Consider the following 20,845-nt stretch of genomic DNA (forward strand, 5'->3'; position numbering starts at 1 on the left):
AATATGTTTTATTTATATGGGCCTGCTTAATTTTAGCCTGACATTGTGTAATGTAATATTAAAACTAAGTATAAGTATATATGCTCTTTTGAATTTTGAGGGAAATTTGGTCTCTGCTTTTATCCCAATCTGTAAATTAGTGAAACACACACAGCACACAGTGTACACACAGTGAGGTGAAGCACACACTAATCCCGGCACAGTGAGCTGCCTGCATCAACAGCGGCACTCGGGGAGCAGTGAGGGGTTAGGTGCCTTGCCCCCAAGTGTGTAGGGATGTCCATTTCGGCTATTTTTCATCACAGATAGTCGACACTCCTTAATTGACTATTCACCGTTAACCAATGAGAAAATGCAAGCCCATTTACAGTAGAATGGATAAATGACTGTCACATTAATAAAAAAAAACTTAGAAGAAAAACTTGTTTAAAAAAAAAACTTCATAAAACTTCAAAATTAGAAGTGATTTAAGTGTTAACTTTTGAGTGTGACAATTCACAACTTATATAAATAATGAGCAAAAAGTTAAACAAAACAGGTTCAAAACTAAACTAACAGCGCAAATGTGATTAAACGGCAGGTCCTGCAGCCTATTTTTTGTGTTAGATGGAACATATTTTTAAACTCAGGCTTATTAAAGTGCCCATATTATGAAAAAATCACTTTTTCTGGGATTTTGATGGGAAGTTGTGCCATTTTCATAGCCTACCTAAAAATAATAAGGCTAGCCTATATAGGCTGTAGTATATTCCAACCTTAAGTATAGCGGACAACTTTAATGATTTTTATTCAGAAATAGCATGTCAGCTGTAGTCATGTGCAAAGTCTATTGACTATTGTCTATTGTGAGATGCGCTGTGGAGAATAGCTGCATATACTGCTCTTATGTCCCCAATATGCAAAGATAGCGCTTAGTGGCCAGTAGAGCTAGTGAGCGGTGCGAATATCCTGCTCCTCGCTCAGGTGGCTGTTCACTCGGCTGCTCCTCCGCTCAAATTCACATCAGGCCACTCTGCTCAATTTCGCTCCCCACTCCACTTCAAAATCCTCCCGCTCCAGTGAAAACACTCCACGCTCGCTTCAATTTAAAAGAGGGAGAAATAATCTACAAGCCGAATTGTCACCTTAGAAAACTTAAATCCCAAAGAACTAAGAGCAACGGCAATGTCACTCATAGAACATGTATTGTAAAGATAGCCTCATGCAACACCGACAGTGCAACAAAACGAAACAAGCCGACAGTGCAAAAACGAACAAGCTTGGCAACGTCAATACACATAAGCCTAAGACTAAGGGGATCAGTGGGATTAATTGGCTAAATAATACAGGTTTAGCATCCAAGTTTTACTTCAGCCTTACTTAAAGCATAGGCTATTCAAATTGCTCACGTTTTTCTTTGCTCTCCGTAGCACACTCATGTTTCCGCGAAATGTGTCATCTTAAATTCCAAAATATATCTCACTGGAACAGTGTCACCACATAGTTGTTCTTGCTCTACATTGTTAGTATCTAGTTGTTTTGTAGGAATAGTACGCTTGTAAGCCCTATGACTTTCAGTTTCCTTTCTAAAATATTTAGCGACTTCATCCCCAACGAACTTACTGTAACGTTGGCACACTGGACTATGTGCTACGGACTCTGGGACAATGCATTCTGGGTTACGGGGGAGAACTCTGGGGGTTGTTTGTGTGTGTTAATGCCTTTATTTACTGCTGTTAATGTCCGTGATTTAGTGTAGCGTGTTACCCTTTTAGGTCTTCCTCGTGTGTGATCCTTTTTGTCCACCCCTGTATGTGTAGTGTGTGTGTGTGTGTGTGTGTGTTTGACCTGCCTAGTGTGTGCAGTGTTCGTAGTCTGTGTCCCTGCCCCTGTTTCTGAATGCGAGCCAATAAATACAGCGTTCAAATCAAACTCTCGCTAAACTCCGTTACATTACTTTGGCAAATATCTTTGTTTTGAAATGAAAACGGTCTTGCTTTCATTATGAAGACATGACTTCTGGGTAGGTTTGGGCTAGGGCTGTCACTTTACGTTCGAAAATCGATTGCACAATCGATTGGACCAACCAACACAAGTTTCGAAAACTAAAATAGGGAATCGATTTTAACCAAATATGTACACTATTAATTTTAAACGAATTAAACAAATGAAAAAGATAGATGTAACAAAACTCAGGAACAAGCAGAAAAATAACAAAGAATTCCGAAGTGCAGTAAGCATTGCGAAAGCTAAATAGAAAATTCCCACCAATTTTACGCACCGGAAACAGCTTTTTCAATCGGCTGCTGTGCTGCTGGTGTTTTGCCAAAAAATTGAGGACAACGCGATCAGCCTGTGTGACATGAGAGATACGAGTGATAGGCCCTAATAACTTGAGGAGTTCGATATGGAAGCACTTCGGGGTTTGGGTATATCAAACTATGGAGAAGGACAAAGCGGTATGCAAACTGTGCAGTCGTGAGTTCTACGTAGGTAAATTTGTTTGACATTTCTAATTGTAAACGCAGCCACGTTGAAGCCTGCAGTAATGTTTTCTGATGTTATGGCAGTCCACTCTGCTTATTGTTTTTCGAGAATGTTGCACTCCTGTTTGTCATTGTGCACGAAACTTCACGCCATTGTGCGTCTTCAAGCGCCCCCTTTTCGTCCTAATGCCTGTTAGTTGTTCGTGGATTGTCCTATATTTGGTGTTGAAAATTGAAACGTCTTTAGACATGAAAAATCGATTTTACAATCGATTCAATGAACAATTATGTCTCAAGAATCGAACAGGATTTTTTCACAAAAGTGACAGCCCTAGTTTGGGCATGCCTCAGACTCGTGGTGTGAGAGATATCGGAGCGAAATTGGAGCGGAACAGAGCGGCCACTCCGGCCTCTAAATTACAAAGCGCTCCGCGCTCCAACAAAATTCCATCCGCTCCGCTCCTCGCTCCGCTTACTAGTTCTGGTGGCCAGCCTCGGGAAACGCGTCTGATTAGCTCTCCACCGCTCGAGAGGATTTATAAGCAATAAGGGGAATTGTCTCATTGTTTCAATGTGTCTATGACACTGCAAACAGTTAAAACTCTTATAGGTTATTGGACAAACGGGAAATTATGAACACCCCTGTAGTGTAGACAGTAATTATGTACAGCAGACAGCAGTGAATTTTAATAAATAATAATAATAATAATAATAATAATAATAATAATAATAATACATTTTATTTGTTACATGGCGCCTTTCAAAGCACCCAAGGTCGTTTTACAGAGTAAACAGTAAAAAATAATAATAATAATAATCAGCACACACTAGACAAACATATAAGGCAAAAAATGCCGGACGGAGCGGTGTAGTCGCCAGCATTCCCGTGACAAACAAACAAATTTACAAAACAATAAATGATGCACAAGACAAGACAAAAGATGCCGGACGGAGCGGCGTACCCGAGACACATAACGGTTGACATACAAGACAGACAACAAACAAACAATTAACAAATAAGAAAATAAATAAGAAAAATGAAAGAAAGAAAAAGTCTGTGTTAACTTAGTCCAACTCAGTCCAATGGTAATGATAGCGCATAGCTGTGTCTTCAAGCCAACCCAGAGGATTGAACGTTTTACGTTAATGTTAGGCCTTGTATAGGCTGCAGTCTTGAGATCACTGGAAGCAGTCTGAATAGGGGGAGATCTTGCAGATCAGCAACTCGGTGGACTGTTGACAGCGACAGTTTGTTGTTTAATGATGATCACTGCAGTTTATATGGCGTTTTACAAACGGAAGTTCGGGAGGAGCATGACGGAATTTGCCACGCCTCCTTCTTAAATCAGTCAGGCTATTTATTCGCAGCCTACCTGCTGAAATTGCAGCATAAGCGTTACTCCGCTCGCTAAAATGGATCTACATACCTCCGGTATTCCACCCACTCTTCCTGCTTTTGATGTTCCTAGTCGTGGGCGGCCGCGTCAAGTTGCGTTTCCCCTAGAGCCAAGACGCCGGTCGCGCAGACTGGCTTCCCCAGCTTCTTCACAGGCATCCAATAGCTCGCCTGGTTCTAATGACAGCGAAATCCGCCGCACGACCCAAAGAAAGAGAACTACTCCGCTGCCGCGGACCATCTCTTTGATTAGAGCAGAGTTGGATGCGCGTGGGATCGGTTTCCCTCGTTCCGCAAGGAAAGCAGAACTACTTCGCCTTCTCCAACAAACAGTCTCTCTTTCCACTCCTCCTATAGCCGATCATCCGAGCACCAGCGCCGCAGCGCGGAGCTCCGTTCCTCCGGTGTCCCCTCTGTTCATGCAACATGTTTTTTCATCTCAGCAAGTTATGGCAGCCCGCGTGCAGCCCTCTACCTTGCCTCCTGCTACTTTCTCTTTACCGACCCAGGGTGCTGCGCAACCTCCTCCCCCTTCCCCCGTAGCGACCGCGTTGCTACCCTTTCCCTTCCCCCATCATCTCCCGCCGGCGCGAACCGCGTTCGAGCCCGCGTTCTTCCCCCAGCCAGGGACCGCGTCCCTGGTTCTCCCTCCTCCCTCTTTCCCTGGATTGGTGCCACCACCCTATCCCGTCTCGGTATCTCCTCAGCCTTTTCCCCCTGCTCACACTCAGTCAGCCAGTAACCCTTTTACTGACTATCCCCATGTTTCTGTTCCCCATATGGGTTCTACAGAGGCCAGCGCCTCTCTCCGTTTGCCCACTTACACTCTGGACTCAGCAGCGTATATACCTCCCCCACAGCACGCCCCCGCTATCAAATTATAATCAAACATCGATATGTCTTCCCTTCTATCGTCTCTGCCGAATCTCTACTAAACTCGGGACATTGAGTGCGGTCCAGTAACGCCAACACGTAAGTCTACAGGCCCCGCCACTCGCGTCTTATCCTTCCCTGAGTTCGCGGTAGCCTTCATGCGATTTACAGAGGTTATATGTTCAGTGTTCCCTCAGAGGCGCCACAAATTGAATGACTATCTCTCAATTATCGCGGGGCTAGCAGCATCTTCCGGAGGTACTCATTTCTACACATATCACCGGGCTTTTTCCGCAAAATGTGCAGCCCGGATTGGGCTGTGGAATCAATGTCCTTATTGGGGTGCATTAGATGTTGAACTTCATAACCGCGTGTTTTTGGGCTGTCATGTTCCCTGCAGCCCTATTAGGCCTACTAATTTGCTAATTGCATCTTTCCATCGCATGGATAGATCCCCTATACAGAGTACGGACGCTCCGTTACTCGCTTCTGGTTTCAAACGCAGCTCAACGCTGTTCTAATGCAAGTCGGAATCCCAGCAGGCCGTTACTACTCATTATATTTTGGTGCCGATCAAGCTCAAAACTCTCGGCCGTGGTCCTCCGACGCCTATCACTAATTTCTTAGCACCTTCCACTCTCCCGTTGAATTTGTTTCGCGTGGTCCTGGCTATAGGGTCCCTCATCTTTAACGCATTTTTTGAGGTGTATGGCGGAATCCTGCACGACTCCTGCCTGCGCAGTTGACTCCTGCACGATCCCGCTATTCACTTCAGGACCCTGGCCAGAGACTTCGCCAAACATGCTTTTCTATTACGCTATTATATCTTTTGCAAATTACGGAATGTGAACTAGTGAAATGTTGTGACTAAACACTCTCCAGGTTTGCTTGATGTTCTTATGCTGGCCTTTGTCCTAGCCACAGACGGAGTCCAAGGTGAATGGCACTGCTCTCTCCTCTCCCTCTACATCCTCACAACGCTCTGACTCCAGTCTCCCCCTTCTGCGTGTAGCAGCCAGCCAGACTACTGATACAATGGGTGAGTGAGCATTATCTTTCAACCTCATACATTTTAGAGAAATCTAATTTATTAAAGGAGAAGTTTGGTGTGATATTAGATAGATAGATAGATAGATAGATAGATAGATAGATACTTTATTGATCCCCAAGGGGAAATTCAAGGTCTCAGTAGCATACAGACATTCACACACACCATTCACTAACAGCAGAAAAAGTAATTAAAAGTGTATATTATAAAAAAACACAACTAAGCAATAAGGACAGTAGAATATAAAGAATATACTAAAATACAAATTAATTGAGACGCTTAGATATTGAGATATTGACCTAAACTGTGTTGAAACATGATACCAAGTGTGAACTTTTGTCTCATAGCTCATCTCGGCTTGTCCCCTGCACTCCGAAATCTGGCGCTACCAACAGGTTTTCAATGGTGGTGCCTCGGGCATCGGGCTAGCCATGCAAATAAATCACTGTTTTACACCATTTACGAGGCTCAAAGTAGCTCCACACTTCATTGGTAGACTTCTGAGGGCCCTCACATTTGAAACGAGACATTGAGAACTTTGAAAAAGCACTGGTAGTTTATTTACAATACGATTTATACAGACAGTACCTTCAGGAAGTTTACCGTTTGCCGCCATGTTGAATTTAGTCACGATAAGTCGAGCGACTAGTACGAATGAACAGGTATGATAAGGGATCAGATTCCAAAAATAATTCTGTGGAAATGCATGGATTCCAGTTGCCCGATGTTTACAACTCTCATGCCCCTCCCTCACTACCACTGAGCACCCTCTCATCGAGTTTGTGCTCGTCAGTGCTCACCAGACTGCACCAGACTGTGATTGATAGTCAGATCTCACACAGCCCTGCTCTGATTGGACCAGAAGAACCGGGAGTTGTGGATTTTTGCCAAACAATTAACAGGCTCTAGGTGGAGGTAGAAGTGCGGGTTTTTTCTAAAACTGGCTGATTTATGTTGTTCTGTCGGAGTCGGTTTTAGTGAATATGATCAAAAAAATCTTGCCAACTGCAGCTCTAAGCCAAGAACCGTAGGCCTACCTTCTTTGCGTTCTCTCCCTCCTTTTTGTATTTTCTATCCTCTGTTTATGTTCTTTTTTTCTGGCTTAGCACCGGTATCGGATAAAACCCAAACGATACCCAACCCTAGGAGAGGAGTAGGAAGTCAGTTTAGGGATCAAGACATGTGAAAACTTAAATAATTATAGCTAAATGTTTTATTTGTAGTTGTTTATGATTGACCACACTGTAGAAAGAATATCCTACTTCTGGCACTGTGGCAAATTAGAGTGCTGTAAGACAGACAGTGCTAAAGTAATTCAGAAGCACATCAATGAAATTGTTCAAAATGACAAAGAAGCATGGTAACTCATGCTTGATTGATCTTTAGTTTTTATTAGTGCTGTCAAACGATTACATTTTTTAATCACGTTTAATCGCTGAATTCCTATAGTTAAAAGTAGTGAAAAGAATGGAATCTAATGTAAATGAATGTCGAAAGCAGAGTGCATCGCACTCATGTTGGCATCGGTGTCCACAGCAATTTAAAACACCATTCAGCCAACCGGGAGTTCAGAACTGCTTTGGTGTTTATTATCTCCATGACTACAGGAGGAGGACTAGGAAGAAATAAATTTCTTAGAATATTTGCTCTTAGTTCTTAGAATAACGCCACATTTTAGTGGAAAACAAGATAACATTATATCATTGATTCCAATGGGAAAGACAGCTAGTAATCATACGTTGACGTTACATCTAGTTATTAATTCACAGACATTCAATCATTTTACTATCACAGCAGTTATGAAGCACGTAGCTACACTTACCATAATATATCTCATGAAAAACGGTTAGCTTGCTAGCTAGCTAACTTTGGAACTTCAGTATAACATAGCCAATTATCTCACCTAGTTGTAGGAAATAGGCTACATTCATATTACAAGAGATAGAATGAATGTGTGACTTATTTTTAGTTGATGTTATGACATGTAAAGTTAAGCTTGCCAAACTTAGTTATAGTCAGCCACGGGCAGTTTGACTGTGCCTACATTCGTGCCACTCTTACACCAACCTTATTTTGTGCCTTTTATTCACGTTTGTTTCAAGATTTAGTACGTATAAGCCCTTTTCGCTCCCCACTTCGATGCAGCATAGGTTTCCATTATATCTGTATATCTTTCCTAGGGTTGAAAAACGACAAAATTTGTTAGACCAAAAAGAACGTTAATCTCGCGATAAAAAATTGACGCCGTTAAAATAGGTTTACGTTAACGCCGTTAATAACGCGTTTAACTGACAGCACTAGTTTTTATGCTTTCTACGGTCTTGGAAAAAAACCTCTTTTGATGTTCTTGTTTAGGTGATGAGGATTTGTCAAGTCCATCACAAGATGCAAGTTCGGGGCTGGTGGAGGTGATGGAGCAGCTCGGCAGCACTTTTCCTCATAGCCAGGGTGAGTGTACAAGCATCGACACTTAGAATAAAAACAATATATATAAAGAGAGGGATGAATGTGTGAGTGATGGAAAGAAAGATAGACCAAAGATATCGGTATGGAGATATTTTCTGCAATCGAGTGGGTAATGTGCACATCTCTGGAATAGGTGCTGCGCTGGTGTGTCAGTTAGTATATCTGTCTATTAATGACAGGAACGTCTGTCTGTCTGTTTTTCTGTTAAACGCATATGTCGAACCATTCATCCGATTGATTTGATTTGACTTGGCAGGTGTCTTGCTATGGGCACGAGTAATTGCAGTGCCAAGATGTTTGGATGATTATTATGTGTATCATAAACAATATAGAATGCCTCTGTATGCTGTTTGCTTGCATAAAATGATTCCGCGGATTTTGCAACAACACCCCAACAAACACGGGTATGCAGTGGCTATTGTAAGAAATGGTGTGCAATAACTTGCGTATATGAGGTAATTTTGGTCTCTGCATTTATCCCATCCATGAATTAGTGAACACACAGTGAACACACAGTGAGGTGAAGCACACAATGAGCACACAGTGAGGTGAAGCACACACTAACCAGGAGCAGTGAGCTGCCTTGCTACAGTGGTGCTCGGGGAGCAGTGAGGGGTTAGGTGCCTAGGGGTTAGGACGTTTCAGAATGCCATACATACAGCTACAGGCAACAAGTGGCAGACAGAGTGTGATGTCACTTATAGGCTACCAGAAATTGTTTTTGAGTCACATTGTTGCAAATTTAATATAATGATGCATCATTGCATGGTTTGTGTTCTCTATCATCAAGTTATTCAATAGGCTAAACATATTGCCTTAACTCCTTAGCCCACTCCACATGTCCCTGGTGTTAGAGCCACAGAAGTATGACTCCACCTTTTCCCTGTACTGTCTCTTAGCCCTTTTAATTGATTTTCTCAGTTCATAACATGCTTTACTGTACTCACTTGGGTTGCCAAAATGGAAGGCAGCTGTCCGAACTCGGAGTGCTGGACATACCTCTCCGTTCACCCATGGCTTCTGGTTAGGAAAAGTTTGTGCAGTCACCCTCAGTACAATGTCATCAATGCATTTGCATATGAATTGCGTGATCCAGGGTGTTATCACCTCGAGTTGGAAAGCTTGCATGTTAATGGTACTTCGGTAAAACTTTCTTGAGGTTGGCTTTATTGAAGTCGCCAGACACGACGAATGCAGCCTCCAGATGCAAAGTTTCGTGCTGATTGATGATTTCATACAGGTCGTCCAGCGTGTGATGTTAGCATGTGGTGGAATGTTAAAAGCCAAGAAAAAGACTGCTGAGAATTCCCTGTAAATAGGCCTGCATTTGGCTATCAGATGTTCGAGGTCAGGAGAGCACCCTGTCGATGTCGTTTGTACATTCACACACCAGCATTGTTAACCACAATACACACACCACCTCCTCTTTTCTTGCCCGACTCAGTTATTCTGTCCTGCCGATGGATGGAGAGTCCCTCTAGTAGATTGACAGTCTGTGATCGAGGGGTCCAACCACGTCTCAGTAAAAGCAAAAGCATTGCAGTTCTTGATATCCCATTGAAACGCCAGTCTGGTTCTGAAATCATCTAGCTTGTTATTCAGTGATTGGGCGTTAGCAAGGAGAATGCTAGGACGGGGAGGACGATGTTGTCGATGTTGACAATGTTTTCCTCCGTCTGACTGTGAGAATGTAGTCCGAGCAGGGTCCAGAAAATTAAGTCAGCAGAAAACGTGAAAAACTTAGTTATATAAAAATGACTTTTTATTAGCCAAAATCTCCCAGCATGTGCACACACCTTACCCCGCATGAAACTACAAAACCTGAGACCCGAGAGACACTCTCCGCTTCACTCTTCTTTCCCCCCTCTCTAATTGCTGTTAGCTCCTCCCCCTGATCAAAGCCCATAAACCTGAAATCAGAATGCTCACTAAATGAACTCAATCATTAATTATCCACAATAGAGAAGAAACCCTTCACCAAATATTTAAATGCATACATAATTTACCCATATCTTAAAGCATTACTGTGCGAAAGCACAAAGGGACATGGAAATACAAAACACTGGAAACCATCCAATCACTGGCATTAAACATGTTATCCCATCATATCCTACATTGAGTGACACCCATATGACCGAAGATACAGTGGGTCCCCGTTAAAAATTGACACTTCATTCACGATCATGGTGAATGGTGAAATGTAAGTACAACTGCAGCCGCTTGGGGGCAGCATAGTCCGCTGTAGCGTTTCACGGTCGAACCAGACGGCGCATTCGACAGCAAGGGCTGTGATTGGCCGAGTTTTCAGTGCGTTTCTCTGTGTTTTTAGCGGCCCCTGCAACATGCTAGTCCACTGTAGCCTAAGCCTTGTACATAATGTTAAACATAGTTTTGGATTCAGTGGCAAGATTTCTTGATTGTACAGTGTCTGTCTCTCAGTAATGTTTTAAAATGAGAGCTTCGTCAGCTGGCAGTAGGCTACTTTGTCGGTAGTCATGAGAAGTTCGCTTGCTAACAGAACATAAAAATGCTGCCCAGAAACCTTGTGAATAGTTCTGACACTAACGAGGTTGAAATATAGCCTTTGCCTACAGCATCTCCTTAACAGTAATGTTAACAAAATGACAGCATTCATATGACAAAGGAAAACAAATCCGGTCACTCAAGACTGTGCCGCAGCCGTGGGGCAGAAGACGCTTAGTGGCCGTCCACAACGTTATAAACTTAACCTAAATATAGTCGGCTGCTGTAAGCTACAATCGGATTTTATTGTATACCCCTGTTGTCTCAATGATAATAACATCTCATTTCCGACTATATTTCAAAGTGTGCCGTTCATTTGCATTATTAACATAACATCGTATTTTGTCATTTTTGGCGAAGACATGCATTCCGTTAGGGATATTGAACATATTTAACATTCTCTAACCATCGTGATTTCGAATTGGTGCAGTTGTCAGCACAAAAACTCATTTTATTCTTTTGCTCTTTTGCATTGCTCTATGCCAGCGTTTCTCAAACTGTGGGTCGCGGAGACATGCCAGGTGGGGCGCGAACTGACGTGAAAAACAGGAGTTTTTTTAATTTATTTTTTTATCTGTAGCCTGGGCCCAGGTAGCACCCGATGCGCAATGGACGCACTGTGTTATTCACAGGGAAGCGCTCGTGTCAAGTTAGTCCCGACCTACATGAGATTTTGAACGTTGTGAGACCCGGCCCTTAAAAGCGCGTCTATTCTCCGCACTTTGCGAAGAGATGGTAGCTGACCAAAAGGCTGTACTGTTTCACAGCGAGGCAAGGTGGCTTTCCCGAGGTAAAGTGCTGTCGCGCGTGTTTGAGCTCCGAGTCGCCTCTTCTTGGAGGATGAGCGCATGTTTGAATCTGCAATCCCACGTTCACTAATGAACATTTCTTGACGAAGCTGGCCTATCCTAGCGATATATTTGATATATCTTAGCGATACATTTGAGTTAAATGTCCAGTTACAAGGCAAAGACAAGCACCTACCTCACCTAGCAAATAAGATTACTGCATTCACCAAAAAAACTTGAGTATGGGACAGGCGCCCCGATCGCGACAGTAGTATTATGCCTTTGAGATTTCTGAGCGAAATCGCTGAAAAGTCTGATTGGGAGGTACTCTTGTGATCCCATGTATTAAACAGTAGGCCTACATCACATCCCTGCAAAGTTTATTTCAAAAATATTTCCCAACCAGCAGTGCTCAGTATGACTGGATTATGGATCCATTTAATGCAGCATGTTGGTATTTAATTGAATATATTGTACAATGCTGTAAAATGGCCTATGCTTCCTAATATGTTGCTGGAAAACAGAAATATGTGTGTTATGTATTTATTTATTATTATATCTGCAGCACCAGCTGATTTTAACTGTTGAAGAGGATATATTTAGAACTTGTCATTATTTCAATAAATTTGACCATTTTAAGCTTGACCTACCACTTTCTTAGAGCGATGAGGGACAGGTGGGGCTCGAGAATGCCCCCTTGATCAAAGTGGGGAATGAAAGAAAAAGTTTGAGAACCACTGCTCTATACTGTTCTATGGTGCTTTCTGCCTCTTGGTTGCGCACGCATGTTTTCGTGACGTTTCATAGAAATCCATGTATAATGAGCGCATAAAACGACTTGTTTTGGGACATTAATCTAGGCTACGTTAAGCTTTAAGGATTGTATGTCCTTAATTTATTTATATAGGCCTATTTAGGCTACGATACTTGCGCAAACCCTGGATAGACTTTTATTGCCACACAACAATATTGGTGGTATTTGTTACATTAGCTTTAAAAGGCACCGCTTCAGAAAGCTGCACTGCTTCCGAAAGAAGGGGGTGGGGGAGGGGAGCTTGCAGCCAAGTGTCGGAAAAATGCATAGCCTACAACACAGAACCCGCTTCTCGCATTAGTAACTGACAGTAGACACGCTTCCAGCCTAATGACTTTCACACATTTTGAATGATTTACAGTATGCCTAGACACATTAGCGCTCCACGTGTAGAAACTGTGCAGAATACAATGTGTGAATGATGCTCAATGATTTGCCAATAGCCTATAATAGTCTTCTGCTGGGTTGCTGAGTTTTACTGTAGGCTACATGTTTTCAGCCTTTATTGGTTAAATTACCATTTTCATTACGAAAATATTTCTTAACTTCAAAAAGTCAGTGTCTAAAACTCGGTGTCATTCAGACTCAACCCTCTTGACGTTTGGTGATTAATTGACAGCTGTTTTGGGACACGTTAAACTTTCTTTATAATGAGCGCATAAAACGACTTGTTGTTTTGGGACATTAAGCTACGTTAAGCTTTTTCACGTTAAGGATTGTATGTCCTTAATTTATTTATATATTTAGTAGAGATGCACCGATATGGAATTTTAGGGCCGATAACGATAACCGATATTTATTGGTTTGTTGTGGCCGATACCGATACGATAACCGATAATATTACTCTTGAAAAAAAATTGTGAAAAGTGATTTGGGGAAAGCATTTAATAAGCATAATTTTATTGCAGTAATTTTACCTACCACCAAATGATGGACAGAACTCATAATAGTCCTCAATAGTAAGGCAGTCAACAACATAACAGTAGCCTAGCCCTACAGTATGTGTGGCTCCTTTAAGTAAACCTGACGTCAGTGAATTGCGAGTGAGTGGCTAGAGAGTTTGAATCGTTTTCATTTAGGACTAAACGCTCATAAACGGCTCAGTTTGGAATAAGCTACAGTATAGCGACCAAATCAGTGTTTGTGAGGGAAACTTCACAACTTCAACTGCGGGTAACTGAATAAAGCTGCAACTCCTCAGACTGTATCTTATGTTCGTCTACTCTGTTGCGCACAACCTGCTGCAGCAGAAATGAAAGGAGTTAGCCCCGAAGGTTTTAATAACTTTTTATGATGACCTGTCTGGAACTGAAGCACGAATGGTTAGCATATTTCTAGGTAATAATACAAAACCCAAGATAAAGTAATGCAAATATAATACTAAAACACAACTTAGAACTAGGCCTACTTATGTACTCGTCCCACTAACGAGTTTGTTTATTTGTTTCCCCGACCAGCGCGGTAAAGTGCAAACACACCAGCACAAGACGGCTCTGTTAAGGTTAAATGGCGGATCATTCACGAGAGGATTTTGAGATGCAGATTCCCAAATGAACGCATATCCACAGATTTTGTTAGAGTGGTGAAATACATTCACACCGCTGACATTATATTGAGGAAAAAGTATAGCCAACCAAGCTCAAGTAGCTCAGTGTAGCCAGACGGACCTTACGTAGCCTAGGCTTAAATTAGGACTTTAAAAAATATCGGCGCAAATTATCAGCCAGAATTCTGTTATCGGACCGATAATAATATTTTCATTTTTTCACTTATCGGCTAATAATATATCGGCCGCCGATATATCGTGCATCCCTAATATTTAGGCTACTTGCGCAAACCCTGGATACTTTTATTGCCACACAACAATATTGGTGGTATTTGTTACATTAGCTTCAAAAGGCACCGCTTCAGAAAGCTGCACTGCTTGTGAAAGAAGGGGGTGGGGGAGGGGAGCTTGCAGCCAAGTGTCGGAAAAATGCATAGCCTACAACACAGAACCCGCTTCTCGCATTAGTCACTGACAGTAGACACGCTTCCAGCCTAATGACTTTCACACATTTTGAATGATTTAATGATCTACGGCCAAGTGGGCAGATACGGATGCCTGTTCTTCAGGTCCATCGTCACAGAGGAACACTATAAACCACCAACTGGGATGGAGCGAAGGGCAAGCGAGCATTGCCGCAGAATGTGAAAAACTTTGTGGTCTCAACACTGCAACGAAAGTTCCCTGCTATGGGGAGGAGTGAACTGAAGGACTGCATCAATAAGATCAACGAATTCCTCCGCACAACACGCAAATCTTCCCAGGGATTCAACGTGCTTTAAATTTAGACTGTAGAATGTAGAATGTAGACTGTTCATTATTTCAATAAATACGTTTTCTCTGAAGCACTTTCCCGACTTCGTCTTTCTATAGGCTAAGCATATCATGGAGATAGAGTAGAAAACTGGATTTAATAAATAAATGGGGGTTCAGAGTACATTTGAAAATGTTAGAGCACGGAGAGTGAAGCGTCACTTTGACGAACTATCGGAAGATGAACGCTTAACCGATGCAGAGAGATACTTCAAAGTGCAGGTATTTAATGCAACTCTGGACATCATAATCAGTCAGCTCTCCCAAAGATGTGCAAGCATGCGGGGAACTTGTTATGTGTTTGAGTCTTTACGTCCTATGATCCTTCAACTCGCAGGTGATGATGAACTGCTTGAAAAGGCAGTACGTTTGTCAGACCATTATAGCATGGACATTGCACCGACATTCCCAACACAACTCCACTCATTTAGGTCTTGCTTTAAAGCAGAGATTTCACAGAAGTCATCTATTTTTCAACTTGCCAAAATGCTGGTGGTAGATTTTGACAGTGTAACATCCACATTCGGGGAAGTGTGTACTGCTCTCATGTTGTTTCTGACATTGCCTGTGACTGTGGCAACAGCTGAGCGATCTTTTTCCAAATGTTCAACAATTGCTGGTGTACAGGCTATAATCAATTAGCTAAATCATTTGTCCAGCTGTTTAAACATTTTTTCGTGTTACATTCAAACGCAAAAGGTGCTTTGATATCTTTTTTGTTTAAACGTCGGCAAGCAGGCATGCTGCGGTTGCAATGAATGAGGATAATTGGTTTTATCTGCGGTGTTATTTTTTGCATTTTGAATATGACTCGCTCCAGTCTCAACGGTGCTTTCTTAAAGGAGCTGCACCATCTTACAACAATTGCATCTACATTTTCATATTAGAATGTTTTGTCAAGTGTACGCTTAAACTACCGTGATCAATTTAAGTTTCCGTGCCCCCGCTGAAAGTCTCTTATGCGCTTATCGTTACACTATCAAATCTATAAGTAACCGTGACAAATAGGGTATAAGATATATAAACTCACGCTATTGTATTATCATATATGTTTGGTAATGGCTCAGCTTTCTCTGATTGTTCTACTGACTTGGAAACTGCATCATGGAAGCAGTAAGTCAAGTCGCATCAAAAATAGTAGTGGCACCAAAGTGACACCTTGTGGTTGTTTGTGTCAACTGCAGTTTGTGCCATTTCTGCCGAGAAAATGGGGATCGTGATTCCTGAAGGAACCCGTCCAAACTTAACAGGGACCCACTGTAAATGCCCAAACAAAACAGTCCTACTGGCACATAACTTTGAGACCAGTCATTATTATTAGGTATTATTAGGTAGTCCATCACCACAAACAGTTTTTAACTGGGGAGCTGTAGGAGGCTCTTTTAGCCGAGGAGGCCTCTGCTTCTTGGCCTTCTTTTTCCGAGTCTTTTTCCCAAGCCACCTTTTAGACTTTGTCCACTCCCCCAGTTCAATACCAGACTCAGAAGAGTCCTCATCCTCAGAAACAGTCTCAGCTGAAGTTGACACACGACAGTGCTCGTTGCCAATCAGAGGCTGATCCTTAATCATTCCAGGCCCCAGAGCATTTGCACAGAGACCAATGCAGCCTGCAGTTTGGGAGCAAGCCTGCACCGACACCAAACACTCACCAGGGGCTCTATAGCCCTCAACAGGTCCCATCTCAGCTGCTTGTAGGTGCTGGACATTCCGCACCTCGGCTGTAGCAGACTGAGTAGCTGGATTCACATCACACCCTATGTCCCAGGGCTGACGGAAAACACAAGTTGTGACGTGGTGACCAAACTGCCTGCAGTGCCCACACCACTGGTCCCCAGCCTTTGGGCAAGCAAACCAGCCATGATCCTCCTCACGACAGTAGAGGCAAAAGGACCGCTCTGCACTGTTGCGATGACAGTCACATGGCTTCCCACCCAGACAGACACCCATCTCCTCCTGCAGAAAACGCTGAACCCTCCAGGCCTCCTCCCAGGGGGTTGTAGCTGGCTGCAGGGTAATCCACTTTGGCCATGATACAGGAAACTTCTCCCCAACGCGTTCAATCAGACGAGGGGCTGTACCAAGCGCATCCATCTGGTCATTATACCACAGCCACAGGAAGTCTGCTGCATCCTCTCGATCAGGACAGTCCTCCATGACGTACAAGAAAGTCAAAAACCCGAAATCCAAAATGTGGGGAATGAAAAAAAAAAACTCCCAGTTCACTGCTGACTGATGTTAATTATTCCTGGACACGGCATCCCACCACTGCCACCAAATGTGAGAATGTAGTCCGAGCAGGGTCCTGAAAATTAAGTCAGCAGAAAACGTGAAAATATAAAAATGACTTTTTATTAGCCAAAATCTCCCAGCATGTGCACACACCTTACCCCGCATGAAACTACAACACCTGAGACCCGAGAGACACTCTCCGCTTCCCTCTTCTTTCAGCCCTCTCTAATTGCTGTTAGCTCCTCCCCCTGATCAAATTCAGGTGTACCTATTAACAATCTACCTGCTGGCCAATTACCAGCCCCACTCTGAATGAGCACCATGCCAGATAGACAGAAAAACCTTGTTTATACACTAAAGGACTTTTTCCTTGAATTTCCCCATGGGGATCAATAAAGTATCTATCTATCTATCTATCTATCTATCTAAAGCACAATCAATAAATCCAAGTATATATCTTGACATTGGTCTTAGGCAAATGTACTGTTTACTATTGTGCGATGTGGGGGTGCCAAATTATAATCATCGTTGTTATAATCATCCAAGTTATGCCTTAACTAAACAATTGTTAAATAATGTTTTTGTTGTTAATATGTTCTTGTTTTCACCATTCTAACTGTATCTTTGGATGGTAACATTGTTAATAAATGTTTCAGACCATGATGCATTCCTTTAATGATGTCTTCAATAACATTTGCCTTTCGAGGCTATTTGCCTGTTCTGCAAATGTACAGTGGGCGTCGCTTTCAAATGGCCACTTTAGTCACGCATTACGCGGCGTGAAGCTGCGTGAAACTTTAGTACCACTTTCAGCCACTGTGCGTCGCTCTGTCAGTAGCCTGACTGCTGCCCCTTCTGAAAAAGCAGGAGGCTACCTTTAAACATAATTGTTGCCGAGAGGAATCCCAACCTACGAATTCAATAACAAAATAAATCATGCATAATTAAACATTACCTCGATTTAGGCTACTTGGCTTAAGGCTTGACTACACGGTGGTAACAAAAATCGAAATCTGCTTTTGATAGCCTACCGGTGCCGCTCCACAAAACGAAAAAATATCTTAATTTGCTGTCTACGTTATTGTCAGTGTTGGGGGTAACGCAACTACGCAAATCAAAACAGTGTCTTGTGTGATAATTGAGCCAGTAGAGAAATAACTGTTCAGAATTAATCTGTAGCCTTGGGTAGGCTTCTGCAGAAAACAATGTTGTTGGCGATTTAATACTATCTAGCAGGGCTTTGAACCGATTTTTTTTCCCAATCGGTTCGTTCCGAACAGAAACAGAATAATAACGTTTCCGGTTATGAGTTCCACCAATAAATTGACGTTCCCGAACCGGTTAGAACAAAAAAATACTGATCCCGGAACGGTTAATTTCGTTCCTGTCAGCTGTTTAATGCTATAGAATTATGTCACATCTTTCGCATCCAGCTTAAACCAAATACAACCATTATTAAATAATAATTATATTATTAATAATAATAATAATAATAATTAAAAAGACCTACAATTATTTCAAATGTGTAGTTTATTGTTAAAACAACAAATTCCAACCTGGCATTTTTAAACAAACAACAAAAAAACAAAGATTTGTGACTGACATTAGGCCTAACGAGAGCCTAGGCTAAATCGCCTAGGCTAAATTGCCACGATGCAAAAAATATGCCTAACAGCCAATAATAAATAAAAATAAAAGAAATCATGCAGTCACAAAAGCATATTACTCCCCATATCTGACGTTAACCAAGTGCAAATGGGTCAGCCTACATTCCAAACTGTTTATTCAGGCGGATGAAAAGAATATCCTCCAGAATTTTATCATTCAGGGACGACCTAAGCGGAGAAAGAATAAACTTCAAAGATGAAAATGCGCGCTCCACGCTGACTTGGGTCACGGGGAGGGCTATGACGGACATTGCGAGTTTGTGCATATCTGCATTTGAAGCGGCCATGGACGCCCAATAACGAAGAACATTCTCGGTGCGCTTTAAACGCGCTTCTCTGCAATAGGCGTCTAACAACGATGCAATGGGAACTCGGCCCTTTTGTATGACAGTGGTTTGTCTTTCTTTAGCCACCAGCAGCTTCTTAATTTCATCATCTTCAGATGAAGATGATGAACGCTCAGCTACGCTGTCTGTGTTGGGGGCGGCGGACAGGTTTTGGATCATGTCCCAAGTGCGGCACAGGTGTAATTTCGCCATGTCAGCCTGATTATCTGTCAAAAATAGCCTATACCTAGGGTCAACAAATAAAGCGGCCATAAATGCGTCATTTTCAAACAATGTATGTTGACGTGATTTCATGCACTGGACCAGTCGTTTGGCAAAGGGGCTGTCAATTTTGTCGGTATCTAACACACACTTCAGCCACTGGCCGTAAAAGTCACCTGCGGTAAGCTGTTCTGATTGGATGCATTTGGTTGTAATTTTTGCAGGTTTCAACACATTGACTATATTTGAAATGGCCTGCCACTGGGGTTCACTTAAATGCAGCTCATTAACGGTAGGCGACATGTCATCACAAAACGATCTGAGCTCGCAAAGTCGTTCGAGCATGTCATGTGTGGAATGCCAGCGCATGGGGCAGTCAACTATGGCCCTCCTGTGGCCCATTCTTTTAATAACGGCCACAACATTTGGAGTGCGCAACTTTTTAGCAACACGCCGTGCTTAACCAATGACGTTAGACACCCCCTTCTCTTTCAATGCATCATCTACTGCTAGTTGTAAAGTGTGTGCTGAACAACGCACACTGCGCAAGATCTGCCCCTGAACAACAGAATCAATTTCAACATCAGGTTCTCTTCCCGTGTCGTCAGCTTCTGTGTCTACATCAGTGTCCTCCTCATCATCATTGCCTGTCGCTTGCAGGTCGGACAATAGTTGCACTGCTTTTTGCATGTTGGCACCGTTGTCCGCAGTGATTGAGTACACCTGCTTCAGACTGATTTTATACTCTTCCAACACCTCCTGTACCACAGAAGATATATAGCCAACGTCCGTAACACAATGTTTTCTCCTTCTGCATATTGCACATTAATCCCCAAAACAGAGCGATCCCTGCAAGTGGCACTGTCAATTTTCAGCAGGATAAGCCTGCCACTAAGCTCGTCTATCAGTTTTCTCCTTTTGCTGTCAGCGAGTGTTGTGACCCTCTCACGAATGTTGGCTGAATTAATTGCGAAACCATTTCCAATTGCTTGTTGTAGTGGGTCAATTATTTTTCTAAAGCCAGTGTCTTCCATTAAGGAAAATGGTCTGCCGTTCACTGTGACCAGCTCCAAACACGCATCTACGAGGGCCTCCGATGTAATGGGTACATGGAGCAATTTTGGCTTCTTCACAGTAACCTCATCTAAAGTTCTTTGACTCGTGCCAGGTCTTTTTTGTGTGGTAGCAGTAGAGTTCGAAGACTTATCAAACAGGTCCGGGTGACGCCTTTGGATATGCCTCTGCAAGTTCCCCCCATGGTTGCCCGCTATTTCGGCTCCACATCCCTCAACTTTGCACTTCGATTTGTTTGTTGCTGGGTCAAAGAAAAAATGTTGGCGATTTGGATTCTCTGTATGTCTTCCCATCTACACAAACAAAAAAGGTGCCACAAATGAGAAAGATAATCTGTTTAGTGTGTTACCAAGAATAGCTAGCTATCTGTGCATTAGGCAAACAGAGGTGTTGGCGCCATTTAGCCAAATGTTCGCTATAGTCCATCATTAACGTGGATTCGACAAATATAGCTATTGATATTGAGTTTGGAATGACCGTTTTAATTAACGATGGGTCGTAATTTACCTCTTATTTAAGATGTGGAGTGGAGGCACCGCTCTCTCTAGCCTGGGTGTTACGCTCTCTCTCCATTCAGTCAGACTCAGCGAATGTC

The 20,845-nt window shown here is 42.6% G+C and overlaps 1 protein-coding gene across 3 annotated transcripts in view; it reads left to right on the plus strand.

Moving 5' to 3' along the window:
• The window catches only part of dmd (dystrophin), a 541,017-nt gene that overhangs the window by 510,993 nt on the left and 9,179 nt on the right, over positions 1–20,845 (plus strand). For all 3 annotated transcript variants that reach the window (XM_076297170.1, XM_076297171.1, XM_076297172.1), the window contains 2 exons: positions 5,653–5,773; positions 8,138–8,230. In XM_076297170.1, the coding sequence (XP_076153285.1) occupies positions 5,653–5,773; positions 8,138–8,230 (214 nt within the window). The remainder of the gene's footprint in view (positions 1–5,652; positions 5,774–8,137; positions 8,231–20,845) is intronic.

The sequence above is a fragment of the Alosa pseudoharengus genome, unplaced genomic scaffold, assembly GCF_046254945.1.
Source record: "Alosa pseudoharengus isolate Yale_2024_CS ecotype anadromous, Long Island Sound unplaced genomic scaffold, YU_APseudo_1.1 YU_APseudo_1.1_scf_20, whole genome shotgun sequence".
Taxonomy (NCBI): domain Eukaryota; kingdom Metazoa; phylum Chordata; class Actinopteri; order Clupeiformes; family Clupeidae; genus Alosa; species Alosa pseudoharengus.